This window comes from Astyanax mexicanus, chromosome 19 (assembly GCF_023375975.1).
Source record: "Astyanax mexicanus isolate ESR-SI-001 chromosome 19, AstMex3_surface, whole genome shotgun sequence".
NCBI lineage: Eukaryota > Metazoa > Chordata > Actinopteri > Characiformes > Acestrorhamphidae > Astyanax > Astyanax mexicanus.
In genome coordinates, this window is record NC_064426.1 from 2,390,768 (window position 1) to 2,408,083 (window position 17,316).

The 17,316-nt window shown below is 36.8% G+C and overlaps 2 protein-coding genes across 2 annotated transcripts; one reads left to right on the top strand and one right to left on the bottom strand.

Annotated features, from left to right (window-relative positions):
* Window positions 1–4,203: 4,203 nt before the first annotated feature.
* On the bottom strand, window positions 4,204–12,677 carry faf2 (Fas associated factor family member 2). Its single transcript, XM_022676332.2, has 11 exons — window positions 12,568–12,677; window positions 10,679–10,747; window positions 10,438–10,572; window positions 10,266–10,342; window positions 9,592–9,730; window positions 9,221–9,306; window positions 9,016–9,107; window positions 8,341–8,518; window positions 6,753–6,924; window positions 5,851–5,994; window positions 4,204–5,136 (listed from the first exon to the last, which is right to left on the bottom strand). Exons 1-11 carry the CDS (start codon window positions 12,628–12,630, stop codon window positions 4,954–4,956), a joined length of 1,338 nt encoding a protein of 445 aa, XP_022532053.2. The 5' UTR covers window positions 12,631–12,677; the 3' UTR covers window positions 4,204–4,953.
* Window positions 12,678–13,763: 1,086 nt separating this feature from the next.
* On the top strand, window positions 13,764–16,594 carry higd2a (HIG1 hypoxia inducible domain family, member 2A). Its single transcript, XM_007245599.3, has 2 exons — window positions 13,764–14,008; window positions 16,086–16,594. The coding sequence occupies exons 1-2, from the start codon at window positions 13,822–13,824 to the stop codon at window positions 16,250–16,252; spliced, it is 354 nt and encodes a 117-aa protein (XP_007245661.1). The 5' UTR covers window positions 13,764–13,821; the 3' UTR covers window positions 16,253–16,594.
* Window positions 16,595–17,316: the final 722 nt, after the last annotated feature.

The window sequence follows — 17,316 nt, forward strand, 5'->3', positions numbered from 1 at the left end:
TAAAGACCGGCATGCGAGAAGGGAAATACAGAATAACAATATTAATAATAATATAAAAAAAAATAAACCAACAAAAGATTCATAGACAGATTTAAGTGTTAATAAGTGAGAATAGGCAAACGCCGTCACTGCAGCCAATCACACGTCTGTACGAGTGTTACTCCTTACTTCAACTCCTTACTTATTACTTCTTTACAACGCTTTTCAACTTTTTTCGACTTTGAAACATTTAAACATAACTGTTTATTGTTTTTTCTAAAGGTTTCTAAATTTTCTTTTTATTTATTTAATGGTTTTTCTGCATTTCTACACGTATGATTAACAAACACAGATCACAGATGCTTTTACGTCTTTTTTTTTTTTGTTTGTTTTTTTTGAAAGGTTGTGATCCCGTGGAAAAAAAAGAGCGTGCAGCTGAGTGCATCGTTATCCTACCTAAACAACTTCTGAAATAAACATGAAGAAAAAAAGGAAAAGAAAACGAGACAAAAAAATAAAATAAAATAAAAATAAAGCAAAAATGCTTTTAACAGTGTTTGCATGAAAAATATCGAAGAAAAAGGAGGAAAAAAAATAATGGAAAAGCTGTATTTTCAGTGAGACGTTTAAGAGAAATGGGTGGACGACTGTTTCGCTTTTCTATTCTTTTCTTTTCTCTCTTTTTGTTATTTTTAAATTGTGCACAAACAGTATGCATGCATGTCTAACCAGATCAGATCCCAGCTGGGTTTATATCGGTTCTTCTCTTCGAATTTTCCATTTTCTCTTTTATTTCTTTTCTTAGAATTATTTTTAAATTCTTTTTTTTGTTTTATTTTAAGCTCTAGTTGGCTTTGGGTTCCGGGGGATTGGGGACTTCCGGCTCAGCTGAAAACTGCCATGCATTGTACTGCACACATTTGTAACAGAACCGAATGACTACAAGATTTTATTGCGCTACTCTACTAGTACTCACGTAATAATAAAAATAATATTAATAATAAAAAAATAAAATAAAAAGAAGAAGGAATGACACACAGTGAGGGGAAACAGACAGGTGGTAATAGTGGGGGGTTTAGGGGTAAAAGAGGGGTAAGAAAAGGCCGCTTTGAGACTCGTCTCAGCTCCCGACCACATTACTGCTTCTGCTGTTCCTCGGCAGCTGCCTGGAATCTAGATAATCGAAAGCCATATAGTGCAAAAGGTGCTAGATGTTCTATTTTAGGTATGTTGCTACATTCACATAAGGGAATGCAATAGTTTGCTATGAATCATAATGTATTCCTCACAGCATGCAGTGCTAGTAGTGCCCCTGCTGGACGGTCGGTGGCAGCGGCGTTTAACGGTGTCGACAGGGGTTTCCACTTTTTAAAAAAGGAGGAAAAAATAAAATAAAATAAAACGAAACAGGTTTTAACTTTAGGCTACTGTTAATAATCACCATTGTCGGCGTGTTTCCTCGACGCGTGCGTACTCTTCTTTTTACTTACTGCCCGGGTGATCAGATCAAGTGCATCTGCCTTAAAAATTTGTGTATTCAAAAAAAAAAAAAAAAAATGTGATTATAAAAATAAATAAAAACAAAGCTTGCTCTCACCAAAACTGTTGAAAAGATGTACCTGCCATAGGGTCTTTTACCTTAACGTTAACTTTTAACTCTAACCAAGCACTATCTGTAAACGGTATTTACATGATTTAAAAAAAAAAAAAAAAAAAAATATGAAAATGTAAAAAAAAAATAAAATAAATGAATTCAGTTGCCATATATGAATATATATATATATATATATAAATAAATAAAATATAAATAAATACATAAAAAAAATAAACACAAGCATTTTAGCTTGGGGGATTACTCACACACACAAAAAAAGGAAAAAAACCTAATGGCTGTTTATAATATGTACTCTTATTTAGATTTATAAGGAAATTTTCACAGTAACCCGATTCCTCCGAAACCTCAGTGTTACATGTACTGAAACCGTAAGGATAAATACACAAGAAAAAATATAAACATTTAACAAAAAAAAAAAAAACACATGAAAAAATAAAAAAATCTTGTAGTCTTTCTGTGATCCAATTAATAAATAATCTCACAGCTTGTGTGGTGCAAAAATTGTGTTCCAATAAGCAGCTAAAGAACTATTATTATTTAGGATTTGTGATTTGTTGATTGCTCCGTAGATGCCACTGATTGTTTACCAATGATTTCTTGCTGTGGGATAGTGGATTGTTTACTGTTCTAATAGCCCCCCTGGCTTCCACGGGTCGCTGCCTGAACTCCAGACTACCCAGCCGCCAACTGGGCCAGGGGCATGTGTTCTGTGTTAGGAAGATATTTTTGCTTTGGTACTTGCACATTTACAGTTACCTCATTTTTGCCATGTTTGTATTTGGAAGAAAAAAAAAGAAAAAAATAATAAAAAAAACACCTTCAAAAAATAAAAAATCTAATATATATATTATATATAGGAAATGGTTCTTAATGCTATAATTTTTTCATTCCATTTGAATCATATTGTTTGTAGCATTTAACATATAACTAGGTATAAGTGTATTATTATATACACACATCTGTATACTGATTGAAATTTTTAAGATTTGTACTTTTTTTAAATGAAAGTTGCTAGTTCTGCTTTACTGAGTAGTGCAATCATATTTTTTTCAATTGTTGTGGCTGATTTGAGAGGGTTGTTCACTAATAAATGTATGATGTATACCATTACTACGCTGACTTAAGAAATCACTGCTTTAAAGGCTAAATAAACACCCTGATTTTAGCTGAATCCACCTTCAGCTCAAACTCAAAAAAGACTAAAGTTTGGGAGGAGCACTGGGTGATGTATGGGTTTAGGGGGGGGGCAGAGTAACAGCTGTTTGAGCCTTAAGACAGATGATTGAGGCGGAAATTGCCACAATAAAAGTGTTTTTTAAAAGGTTAGGAAATGTTTCTAAAAACTTATGGAATTAATTAATGGAAATAAATATGCTTAATATTTTAGTGGCTCCTTAAACAAGAAAAAAGAGGAGAAATAGAAAAAAAGAATTCATCATTTTGCCTGAAGATTTCTTGCACTGTGCCAATAGAGTTCACTCAGTAGTAGGAGTGTAAGAAAATAGCAATATCATATCACAATATTTTGTTTTGCAATAGTTTATCAATTATAAAAAACACAATATGGATTTGTATTGATTAGTTTACATGTAAAGATTGGTGTCAGAAGTGGTCAAGTGTATACTGTTGTGTTTAACCCCCCCCCTCCAGGCCACTAGAGGGCAGTGCAGTACTCTGCTCTAGGATTTTATAAATAGTACAGCACCAGTCAAAAGTTTGGACACACCTTCTCTTCTCATAAAATGCATTTTCTACATTGTAGATTAATATTAAAAACATGAAAACAATAAGGGACACAAACGGAATTCTGTAAACAGTAAAAAAAAAAAAAAAGTGTTATTCCTCCACATTAATCCCCGATCAAAAGCTGATGAACTGAGATGGTGATTTGATGTGATTTTAATTGGGATGAGCTGGAGCTTCACAGCGTGAAGAAAAAGCAGCAACTATTGTTCAGCACCTCCAGAAACTCCTTCCTTCAAGACGCTGAAAAAACTAATCCAGATGACTCTCCCTCATGAAGACACTGAGATTAAAATCATTAAAACACCAACAGTGTGCAGATCTGTCCTCAAAGATAAATGTGATACTTAGAAGAATCTAAAGTATAAAACAATCATATTCTGGTATTCATGTTTTTTTTTTCTGTATAGCTTTAATATAGTCTTCCATATTACATTTACAGTGTAAAAAAATGATTAAAAGAAAGAAGAATCACATTGAATGAGAAGAGGAGGTGTGTCCAAACTTTTTGACTGGTACTGTAAATATCGCATGGTTGACAGTATTAAAATATCAGTATGATGATGATTAAGCTCATATTGTGCTCTATTTTTCTTAGCAGACACCCAAAACCTATTATCATCATCATCAATACCACACTGAAGCAAGACCCCTCGTCCAAAAAAATAAATAAAATAAAATAAAATAAACCCGTAATTATAATAATAGCATGATATTTTTATTTATTTATGTATTTTCTTTTTTGGTTTGTTTTTCCACATACCTACAAAAATATTAAAACCGACATGGCTGTAAGGTTAGCGATGTCCGCAGAGGTCACCAAGAGCTGGAACCATCACTCAGTGTTACCAAAGTCAAACCACCACCACGTTTTAAAATGTTTAATTTAGAATTGGAATATTACATCTTTACATGACCAGCCCAGTCAGATGGAAGATGGGCAAAGTAGGCATTCATGATTTACCACAGGCACACTATGGGCAGACTTTACTACTATAGATACAGAGCCACATAGAAAAGATGTGGCCTTTCGTAGTTTCGTAGGGTTTCTTTTATTTATTTATTTTTTTTTTTTTGTCGTTTTAAATTTTGTTGTGCGCTGCAGACATCCCGTCAGATACTTCGATCAACACTCATTTGGTCATCGTATGGAAGATACATTAGATGTTCGACTTTGATTTGCGTTAAAAAACAAAAGTAAACCAAAAGAAAAAGAAAAGAGAAACAAAAAAAAAAATATGGGACTGTATTCAGGCTTGTCTTTAAATATCTAGGTTGTATTTACAGGGCTGTTAACTTCGCACTCAGCTCACAGAACGTGTTACCTGTGGGTAAGATGGGATAGAGGGAGGAAAAGATGGCGAGAGAGAGGGAGAGAAGAAGGGATGGAGAGAGGATATGTGGGCAGGTGGTTCACAGGTTGTTGGTTGGTTGGTTGAGTGGTTAAGTGGGTGGGTCAAATCCTGATTGTAACTAAAGTAAATTTCAGTGATCCCTTGTACACAGTGGCCGTTTCACAGAACCGAAAAGAGAGAAACAGGGAGCCGGAGGGGGCGGGGCGACTGGAGAAGAAGAAGGAGAAGAAGAAGGAGGAGGGGGAGGAGTTATGTTAAATGTCAATCGTCTGTGAGGTCCTGCACGAAAAGCACCTCCGACCGGCTCAGGCCGGCCTCCTTCAGCGTGGGGGGGTTTGGCTGCTCGTCTGTGGGCAGGCAGGGCAGCACCCGGCGCGGGAAGTTCGTTACAATTTGGAATTTCTCCGGAGTCTCTTTCAAGGAAAACAGGAAGTCATAGATTACCTGAAATGACAGGGAAAAAAATTGTTCATTACAAGGGTTTTTTTTAATTTGTTCATTAGAAAGGTACATTCTGTAGAAAAGGAGTGAACATGTGAAACAGCTACAGCAGTCCAATTTCAAAACACCAGAGTCTGCCCCGCCCACCCCTCCCCAGCACTGAAGTTCATTCGGGGTGCCAAGTTGAGGAGGCTGAATCTACACAATCCAGTTAAATACGAGTTCAGTAACTTCTACCATGAAACGACGAGTCATACTCTAAAGCTAATCAGCTAATAGTTAACTTGAGTGTTTTTACTGTTCGCACATTACAAACCGTCTCATGTGAACTTTATCTGTAGTTAAAGAACCTAATTTTATGAACTGATAGCTGCGTTAGCCTAACGGTAGTTTAACTAATGTTAGTAATGTTAATAAAAGTGTGCTAAACTAAACTAAGCACTACATTACTGGGATCTGTTGTTGTAGCTCCAACTCTAGGGTGTGTATTATTTCCGGTATAACGGACTTGGCTTAGACTAACAAAGCTGGTTTATAAGGCTTCTGTCCTTAGACCGATGTAGCCATTGCACACACTAGCTCTCATTTCCTACTGATTACCTATCCTTTAAGTGTACCAGTACAGCACTTTTTTTAACTGCATGTTTCAGGTAAGTGAAGAAGTGGAATGTAAATAATAGTTTAAATTAAATTCTCTAGGCTACAGGAGGGTCTTACCGCCAGAGACTGAGAGAAGAGGAACCGCCGCTCTACACGTGTGTCGTTGGGCAGTTTGAACACTATTTTGACGCTGTCCGGGTCGTCCGCTGCCGGCTCCGGGGGGAGACACTCGGACTTCCGCTCTTTCTCCTCTTCCAGTGTCTGTAAACATGTGAGCAGAGAGCCGTTACACACAGAACCAGCAGCCTTTACAGTGTTATCAGTCTCTCACAGCACAGCTGCCGCCCCTTACAGCTATTCACAAGGCCGAGGTTCAGACAAAACACTCAATTAATCCAGTCTTCAGTCCACACTCACAGATAACAGAGTCAAACGGCATCAGCAAGACTTTTTAATATTACTGAAAAACTCATTCAGGTTTCAGACGAGTGTGTGATGATTTGGGTATTGTTCCTAACAGTTTACATAATGCTAACTGGTGGTTATAAAGCTTTAACTCCCATCAAATCATAAAACAAATGCTGAATAAAATTCTTAATTTACCAGTATCACCTAAGAATTTTCTTGTATTTGACCTTGATTTAAAACATATTCTTAACAATACTATTACCTAAAATAATGTTACTTTTTTGTGTAAATAATCTCCTTATCATGCGGTGCAGCCATCAAATCAAATTAAATTTATTTGTATAGCGCTTTCTACAACTGGTGTTGTCACAAAGCAGCTTTACAGAAACATGATCACAGGACAAAGAATCAGGCAAAACATTAAACATAGAAAATACAGAACCCCCAAAGCTCCCTAAGCTGATCAGATCATTTGATTCTACTGACTTCCCCCTGGTTATAAGCAACAATCAGTCATGTGATGCTGATGACCATCATAGTGGATTTGATTAACTCCAGGTGTTCTGTGGTATGCTGTGTTTATGTTGTGTATTGTGGGCGGAGCTGCTGACCCTGCGTCTCCTCTCCTCTGCCAGGACGCTCTGGCGGACGGCCTCCTCCTCCTGCCGTTTCTGCTCCTGCTCCTCCCGCTTCCTCCGCTCCTTCTCCTGATCCGCCCGCAGGGAGGCCAGGTACGCCTCGTCCTGCTGCTGCCGCAGCACCTGCGTCTGGTTCCTCTCCTCCCTGACAGACAGAGAGACGAGCAGACACACAGACAAGAATCAAGAGGCTGTACAGACAGACTGAAAGTTTGGCTGAAACATTTCTATTCATTTTTTTACATTACATTACATTTGGCAGACGCTTTTGTCCAGAGCGACTTACAATAGTCAAGTACAATGTAAAATAAGTTTAAAGGTAAAACATCTTTGGATAGGGATAAAAGGAGGTCAAAGGGGAATAATAGGATAGAGGAGTGAGGGAGGGGAAGGAGGAAATGAGGTTAGAAGTAGTTAGTGTGTTAGAGGTGTTAGGAGAGTAAGAGCTCTTTGAAGAGCTCAGTCTTCAGGAGTTTATTAAAGATAGTGAGAGATTCTCCTGATCTGGTAGTAGAAGGTAGTTAGTTAGAGGTGTTAGGAGAGTAAGAGCTCTTTGAAGAGCTCTGTCTTCAGGAGTCTCTTAAAGATAGTGAGAGATTCTCCTGATCTGGTAGTGGAAGGTAGTTTGTTCCACCATTGGGGAACTCTGTATGAGAACACATTTTTAAAGTAACAAAAAGCTCAGATCGGTCATAACTTGTTAGTGACTCTTTCAGGCTACAATATACTTTCAGTTTCTTTATTCCAAACTGAAACTGACGTCGCAAAGCAGTTTTAAAGAAATACACTAATAAATCTACAGATCAACAAACCATAAAACACAAAACCCCCAGTGAGCTGAAGGCAACACAGGCAAGGGCAATTAATAGATACTTTAACAATTAGTTAAAATTAATAGATATAGAATTGTAACACTGAATAAAATCTTCTTTCCAGGGAAAAATAAACCCCTTTTTTAACTTTCAAGTAGGGCACGATTCAAAAGTTTGGATACACTCCCAATTTCATTAATTGCTTTCTTCTTTATTTTTTATTTTACACTGTAAATTAACATTGAAGACACTGTAAAGCTTCAAAGGAATACATATGTAATTATTAAGTAAAAAACAAGCCAAAATATGTTTTATACTTTAGATTCTTTAAAGTAGCACATTTAGCTTTGATGCCAGCTTTGCCAAGTCTTGGCATTATTCTCTCAGCTAATAAAAAAATAAGAGAACATTTAAAAATTGAGTCTGTTTGATTTTACCGAATTAAAAACGGATGAATGATTACAGCCATCAAATCAAGCTGAACTGCTTGAATGTTTGCACCAGGAGTAGAGCAGCATAAAGTTATCCAAAAGCAGTGTGTAAGACTGGTGGAGGAGAACATGGTGCCAAGATGCATGAAAACTGTGATTAAAAACCAGGATTATTCCACCAAATATTGATTATTTCTGAACTCTTAAAACTTTATGAATATGAACTTGTTTTCTTTGTGTTTTTTGCATTTTTATAGTAACAAATTTTACACAATCTCAATCTTAAAAAAGCCCCAGCTACTGTGAGCATGGTCTCACCTCTCCAGCCGTTCAGACATCAGGTAGGTCTGATTGGCCTCCATGATGAAGGTGAGCTGGTTGATGAGATCCTCTGGCTGGATCAGACCCTCCAGCCGGCCCACCACCGTCATCTTACGGTCCTTCAGCATGATCATGGCCAGGAAGGGGTATGTGTTCTCCCGTAAGGCCTGGGACACTAAAGACAGTAAAAACGAACAGTGAGATTCATTCTATTACAGCTGCCAACAGACATCTATTAGATTTAGCCTTGAAATTTTGATTAACAGGGGTGTAAGAAAACCCCGGTACACTGAAGTATTGTGATAGTGTTTTGTGAAAAATTTATTAATTATATATATTAAAAAAAAAAAAATAATAAAAATAAAAAAAACAATATCGACCTGTTCCTTTTTTTTGTTCTTAATTTGCGAAATGAATCTGGAAGACACCTAATATTATAGAAATTGTATTTGGAATGGCTCCAATCAGACTACTCTATTCCGATTGAGCTATTATTAGGATTATTAACCCAATTTCATGCAGCATATAAGCATGGCTACTGATCTAGACCAAGATCTCCTCTTTTGTTCAGATTATGGTCATGGTGTGCAATACCCTTCACTCCTGCTATTTAGGAAAAGGTCCACACCAAACAAGGCAGTGTAAAAGTTAAACAGCGGACTGTGTGGGTACCTCTGTATCCTTCAGGCCTGCTTGTGGAACACGCCCAGAAGAGCATCCTTGTGTTGATGAAGGTGAGCACCTCTTCAGTACATAACGTGTTTCTGAGAAAGAAATGTGATAAATCAGGCTTCCGAGAACACACACTAAAGGCATGATTTTTAAATGTAAAAAAGAAAATATGTTCTAAACATCATAAAAAAGATTTCCAACCTACCGGCAGAATTCATCCGTGTCTTGGTGGTCGTCACCGTGGAGGTAAACTAACAAGTAGCGAAGTTCTCGTTTGGCATCATTTAGAGCCTGTGTGAAGCACAGTTAACATACTAGAATAAAACAGCATACTAGAATAACAAACAATATCACATTATAAAAATATCTAGAGAAAATATTGATCATTTTTGCTCAGCACAACATTGCCCATGTGTTTTATTATGCTTTTATATCATACTATCATTTGGTCAATGGCATAAACTTGACAATTGTCTTAAAATGACAATAACATGGTTTATCTCACTTGTTTCTGGGATAACACATTGTTTAAATAAACACAGCTATCATGTTTGGCATCTTCACGTGTAAACACACCTGACTATATGTTCCCTGGTAGAATACAGGATGTGATCGACCATATTTCTCTTCAAAACTATGAATAAAGGACACAACGTCTCCAACAGGATCTGTGACACGACCCCGAGGATCCGGCCTAATGAATCTCAGGGCAAACCTGAAGAAAATAACAAAGAACTTGTTAGATCTTTTAAGAAATAGAACACATATTGCACATTATAGGGTTGCAATGAGGCACAAAAACAATCCTGTCTTGTTTGGTCCACTCAAGCTTTCTACTCAAGTATAAGTGTAAAAGTACTAGTTAAGTTTAGGGCATATCACAGAGACCTATAGTGCACATTTTTCTAAAAGCCATAACGACTATAATGTTTTATTAAAATGTTTATGTTGAAAATATAATTTGGGATGCGTTAGGCTGTACTGTAGTGTTTCAGGTGCATATATGCCTATTGAAAATGAATGTATTTTACACATAGAACAACGTAAATATATTAAGGAAGCTTAAGTTGGACTTTGGCTGGAGTCTCTGCACAGATCATCTTCATACTAGACTACATACGTCTGCTTTGTTCTTGCAGACGTGGGCTTTTATCGTTTGTGGAAAGTATTACACCCTTAATGCACTCAAACAAAAAAAGAATAAAACTATAATGAATTAATTAAAGGTTGTAAAAGCAGAAAAGTGTTACCTGAATATGTCCAGAAGTGTGTAATACGTAAACCTGAAGGGGAGCATTATCAAATAGTAACTCCAACCTAATAATCCCTGTAAAATAAAGAGGTAAGAAAGGAATGAGGACACGAAACAAATAGTATTTACAAACGTAAGCGTCAGTAACAGGGTACAGATGAAGCACTTACTCTAGGCTGTGGCCTGGAGACGATATAGCTATAGACTCTGTGATCTGCTGTGTTAACCTGTAGGGGTCTGGCGGGCGGCGGGTTAAAGACACTGGGAACTCCTTCCTGCTCGTTTAGTCTGTCTTGTACGGCGGCCTGTAAAACAGCAGCATTCTCATCACAACAATGCAGCTCCAGCTGCCAAAAGCTCTCTCCAACATCTCTCTGAAAGGAATCATTGATCTCCCCCGTCAGCGCTCACCTCAATGTTCCAATTGTGCTGTTCTAATGTGCGGCGACATTGGTCCATCGACTCCAGGCCCGTCAGGTCCTGTACGGGATTAAAAATAATAGATTTTGCATTATTTAACAGCATATTAGGACATACTGTACATATGAGGTATGTTTTAAGAATGACACCCATCTGTTTTGCCTTTAATAAAAATCTATTTAGTACAGTAGTGATTGAATCTACACTGCAACCTGTAAAACATCAATAATTCAATATCAACATACATATTGATACAATATTGTAATAGAAAATGCTTTAATAACGCCAATATGACTCTCCACTATTTGAGTATACATAAATTTACAATTTACCTGACCTGGCACTGAATTCAGGATGCATTACATGAACTGGCAAATTCATTTTTAGCCTTTTGTAGGTACAAACATTTGTTGAGAGTGTTATTGGCATTTTTTCTGTAGCCTTTATATTCTTAACTATTATATCAAAATGGCCATTTTGCCCAGCCCTCATATATAAATCATCATGAGCCACCTAGGAACATTTTCACTTTCATTTCTGTGTCAATCTAACTAAAGTTATTTCACAATTTGATTTTTTTGAATGTCACGATGAATGTACCAATATAACCTGAAATTAAATATGAACTTTTTACTAACAAACTAAATATAAAAGACAAAAGATTAGAAGCTTCTTCATCCTAGTACCTAGTAGTAGTAGTACCCCTTCTACTACTATTACTACTGTAACACAGGACATTTTAAGGCCATATTTTTTAACTGGTTAATAAAGTCTTGGCATCATGTTCTCCTCCACCAGTCTTACACACTGCTTTTGGTGGATAACTTTATGCCTTTACTCCTGGTGCACAAATTTAAGCAGTTCAGGTTGCTTTGATGGCTTGTGATCATCCATCTTCCTCTTGATTATATTATTATATTGTTATTTTTTTATCATATATTATTCCAGAGGTTTTCACTCAACCTCAACATTTCTCGATATATTTCTTACAACCCAAGTGTATCATGAAAACATCTTTAAATATTGTGATATACTATTTTAACTGTATCTCCCAGCTCTCACCAGTGTGTTATTACAACACCAAAGATAAAGACGGAGCATGTTGATATCAACATAATGTAATTGTATCGTACCAACGATTTAAAAAAGTATATCATGATATAAACAAGATTTCTGCCATATCGCCCAGCCCTAATGTGAACTGTAGTTAATAATTAGGGCTGGTGAATTAGTTAACTAGTTAATTAGGGCTAATTCTGGACCAGAGTTAGGTCAGGTTAAGTGAACAGCGAGATTAAACATTTAGAACTACTGAATCTACTAAAACTACTGAATTTAAACTGGCTGAACTACTTAATTCGGGTTTATTCCTTTAGACCAAATTAGACTCAGGGGAGCTACAGGTTCAGCAACGGCTCCTGAATGCTGAGTAACCGGCTAACAGCAAGTTTCAGCCAACTAAGTTGATGGAAACTGACAGCTGCTGATGCTCCGGCAGCTCCTGGCTAACCCATGCGCTCCTCACGCGCTCTATCTGAACGATATTATCGATAATAATCGATCATTAATCGGCTCAGGCTGCGCTGGTTCTGAGGGTAGAATAGTTAGCAGTGTTGCTAACCGCTGAGGCGCAGCAGCAGCGCGAGGAGAGCCTCCGCGCTACAGCCCCGGAGCGGCCGATAGCTTAGCTTAGCCTAACCTAGCTATTAGCTTAGCTTAATTTAGCCTAGCCTGATGCTAACTGTTCTGTTCCTATCGTTGTATTAAAGCGGCGAAACCGGGGCTCGGAGCTCCGCGGCGGCTCTGAGCCCGTATGCCGGACAGACCGCAGGGCGGCGGGTGTGAGTGGTGTGGGTGAGCGGGAGCAGAGCGAACTGTACCTGGAACTGGAGGAGTTTCTCAGTCTGAGCCTGAGATAATTCCTGCTCCTCTGGCGCCGCCATCTTACCTCGCCAGTCCCCCCACCGCGACGTGCCGACGCTTAAATGCGACGTGATGACGTTGAAGTGCGACGTGATCACGTTGAGGTGCGACGCGAGGGCCTTGTTTGTGTGTGACGTGGACAGAAAAGAAGCCTAAGAGCTCTGTTTCTTTCATTCATTTTTTAAAGAGTTAATTTGATCAAAGTGAGAAAAATATTTGTTGATATGTATGTGTAAATATGAATGCAGCGGACCACTGATATACAGTGTTTCACATTTTCTGGAAATTGAAATTAAAATTACACATGTTTATTTCCTTTGTGTATATTGAAACAGCACAAAAAAATCGTGAATATAGAATTATATATTTATGTATAATTATATTTATGTATTACGTATATTTAAAATGTTCTTTTTTTATATTAAGAATTTCCAGAGAATACAGTTACAAACAGTTATTTCTCATTGAAAAGTTACAGAAAGGTTTTCAAAACAGATTATAACTTTTTTTTAAGGAAAAACTTCAATTCAGTGACAACAGAATTTTTTATCTATTTATCTTTATATACATATAAAGTAAAGTACAAAAAAACAAGACGGTGTAACAGATTGGTATGAGGAAGCAATTTATATTTTTAAACAAGATGTAATTGTCTCAATATATTCATTAATTTGGCAGATTCTTTTACATTGCATATATTGAGTTGAATATATGTAGGAATAGAAGTCTTCTTTAAATAAGGCATAGGTAGGATTTTATTTTCTGAATTTCATTTTATGGATTTTACCCAGTAAGATAAGCAGATTGATAAAAAAAAACAAATATCCTTGTTGCAGTCACTATAATAAAATAACAGGTCAAAGAAATGTATCTATAAAACATAATTTATTTTTTGTCTATCTATCTATCTATCTATCTATCTATCTATCTATCTATCTATCTATCTATCTATCTATCTATCTATCTATCTATCTATCTATCTATCTATCTATCTATCTATCTATCTATCTATCTATCTATCTATCTATCTATCTATCTATCTATCTATCTATCTATCTATCTATCTATCTATCTATCTATCTATTTTTAAAGCAGCAGCAGTAGAGGCAGTAGCTGCAGTAGCAGGAGGAGGCCTGTAGGGGCGGTGCAGTGCAGTGTGTGTATGGGTGTGAGTACGGAGCTCAGCAGTAGAGGCAGTAGCCGGACTGAGTATGGCGGTCGCTTCTAGCGCGGTACAGGAGGAGCGGGCTGGGCGGACAGCGCTGCCCGGAGCCGCAGCCTTTAACCCGGGCAGCCCGCCGGTCATAGAGGGCTTCACCCCGCTGCCCCGGCAGAAAGAGGAGAGCTTTAAGGAGAAGTTTCTCCGCAAAACCAAGGAGAACCCGTTCGTCCCTATCGGTGAGATACCCTACACTGTTACACAAGCTCTGTAACAGCGCTGTTATTAGTATTATATTACTGCCGGATTATAGATATTATTATTATTACTACTGCTGCTGTGTGTTTATAATCATCTATAGATCTAAACTCAGTTATTCTCAGTGTTTAATAACTTTCTGTGCTTTTTATTGGCTTTATATAGCTGGTAAACACCTTCATGACCTCTAACATGTAACATTAGTTCTGCTGCTGCATATCTAGAACAACAGTATCTAACATAGGTTATATCAGCAGCCTGTAGAACATCTGACCTGCTGGAACCTGCCTATAGTTCCAGCTCTGATCCGCAGCTGAGCCTCCAGAACTCAATAAAGGAGGACAATAGATGTTTGTGGACACTCTGTGTGCTCTGAGTCCAATACAAAGCCAGCTTTCACTTCTAAGGACGTCTAAAAGCTTTTAAAGATCATCCAATTTAAATTGTACTGTTTAACTTCTACTACAAGATAGTCTCTTTACATTTGTTATTGTACTTATTTTGTACTGGTAATAAATAAATAAAAATAAATAAAATGTGCAAAAATGTCTAAAGCAGATCTAAGCAAGATGTGCTACTTTAAATGATCTAAAATATAAAACATTTAACTTTTTTTTTGTTTACTAAATAATTTAATTTAGTTTTTCTTCATAGTTTAGATTCAGAACATTTTAAAAGAATAATAAAAAAAAAAAAAACACCCAAACAGAGTTTTCACTGTGAAAAAAGGAAATTATTCATGGTTCACTCAATATGGATGGAAACCACCTGGTCATTTAGTTTATTTTGGAACCTTTGGACCAAACAAGGTCTATTTTACTGTACTGTACTTGCTGTTAAGTGTGGTGGTGGTAGCATCATGCTTTGAAGCTGTTTTGCTGCTGGTGGAATTAGCACTTTGTACAAACTCAGATCTGAATGTTCTGCCTGACTTTATTGTCTTTCATCTCCTGCTGATGCTCTCCAAGTGTACAGAGGACGTATGTGTGCAGTGCTAAATTAAAGAAATTAAAGCAGACTAAGTAAAAAGAAAAACACTAAATTAGATTTTTGTGAGTAGTAATTCCTCAAGTAAGTTCCCCAGCAGTGGGTCTGGAAGGATGTGGGACCGTGAACACTAACAGGATCCGAACAGTTTGTCCTAAACCTTTGCTCCTTTTGGACTCGAGGGGGTTCTGAGATGAGTATCAGGGTCCCTCAAAGTCCAGCTGGGATTCCTTGCAAAAATAAACCTGGTCAGGAACAGGAAATGACTGTTTAAATAATCAAATAATTATCTTGGACTTGTATAATTGTACAAGAATCCAGAACAGGCCTTTAAAGGTGGACATGTAACAAAACCTCTTTATACTGAATGTATTCAGCCTTTATACTTATAATTATATACTTAATAACTTTATGCCCATTGTTGATACATATGTGCAAATGCAACATAAAACACAGCAGATAAACATAAACCTACTTGCTCCATACTTAAGGTTGGTCTAATGCGTTTGAGTTCACTGTATAAAAAAAAGACACATTAATTGATGTTTTTTTATATGCCTATATGATTTTAATCTTCCTTAAACACAGAGTTAAACAGAGAGTGGTTGTGATATGTGGCTTCTAATTTAGTTAAACGGAGTCATCTGTGCAAATATGTAAGAGATCTGTTACCTATTATGCAACAACTGAACTCCTCACTTACTAACGTAATCCATTTTATTTATTGGTATTTATTCTGATTTATCTGTTCAGACTGGGTTTGCTTTGCCCAGATATTCTGGCTGTTTCTTGTTGTTCACACTGCGATACAGATAAGACACTTTCATTACATGTTATTTGTTATATTATCTATAAATGCACTGAGTAACTTTGGCAGAGCCTTACAAGATCTCTTTTTCTTTCCCAGAACTGTGTGATGCTGCGTAATCTAAGTCATATTAAAATATTTAAAATAATCGTTTAAAATATCTATTAAATCATTTAAAATCTTGAAATAATTAAATGCTACTCCGTAATCTCTAAGTGGATCAATTAATGCATTAATGTGTTTTCCTGTCTGTTTCTCTGCAGGTTGTTTGGGGACGGCAGGAGCTCTGACGTACGGCCTTCGGGCCTTTAAACACGGCAAAACCCACCAGTCTCAGATGCTCATGCGGACGCGTATCTTCGCCCAGGGGTTCACCGTCATTGCCATTATAGTGGGCGTGGCAGCTACAGCACTGAAATCCAAACAGTGAGAGACGAGAAGCACCACAACCAGCCACAACTCCCTATTAAAGAGCCTTACCTGATCCAGACTGGTTTTAGATTTAATGTTGATGTTTTGTTCTGTTGAAGCATTTAGAGATCTGTTTAGAGAGAATCGGACCCCGTGTGCTACTCTAGGACTGGAATTGAAGGTGTCTCATCCAATGGGACATCTTGAGGAACGTCTCTGTGGACACAGTAAAAAGGTGTGAAGACATCCTTCCTTTATTTCCTACTGACAGTAGGATTTTTTTTTATTTTCCTCTTCCTTTACATATATTTGTACCTCTGAGTCAAAGAGTTAATGTATATTAAAGAGATTTAAGGCCTAACTGGTGTTTTGTGTGGTATTTAAACTGAAGAACCAACAAAAAAATCTGCTTAAAATATGAGTTAATAAGTTATACACTGTTTACCTGCTGTTGTGTTCTATACCTGGCAGCCTGTGGTGTGGAAATGGCCCTGGGCAGATTCGCACACTACTATATATACTGTCAGAAACTGCTGACAAGAGCTGCCAGTGATTAAACTCAGCATATTTCCCTAATATCTGATGATGCATCCTGATCATGTTATGAGTTACTATGTAACATATAATATTTAATAGTCCTTTAAGTATTAAATAGGTTTAAGCTCAGAAATGTCCATTATGAAAAGGAAGTATAGGTAAAAATACTAAAAGTACATTTTTTATTTCATATATTAAAAAAAAAACACATTAAATACTCTTTCTCTGTATTTCCATAAAATGCATATTTAAGCAATTTGCTAGTGTATTTTTTTCAGTGTCAGTGTAAGGTGTACATGTGCATCAATACACAAAGTAGTACATTTAGCAGTGTATAATACGTCAAGTGTATTAAAAATGATTAAGAAAAACACATACTAAAATCTACTTACATTTGCAGAAGAAAAAAGCACTTAAAAGCTTTTGTGTTGTATTTAAATATAGCTTAATTACAACTGAAATATACTTATGTTGCTGTAAATTGATACAAAATATTACATTAAGTATGTGTTTATTTTAAGTATGTTTTAATTCTAATGCTAAAAG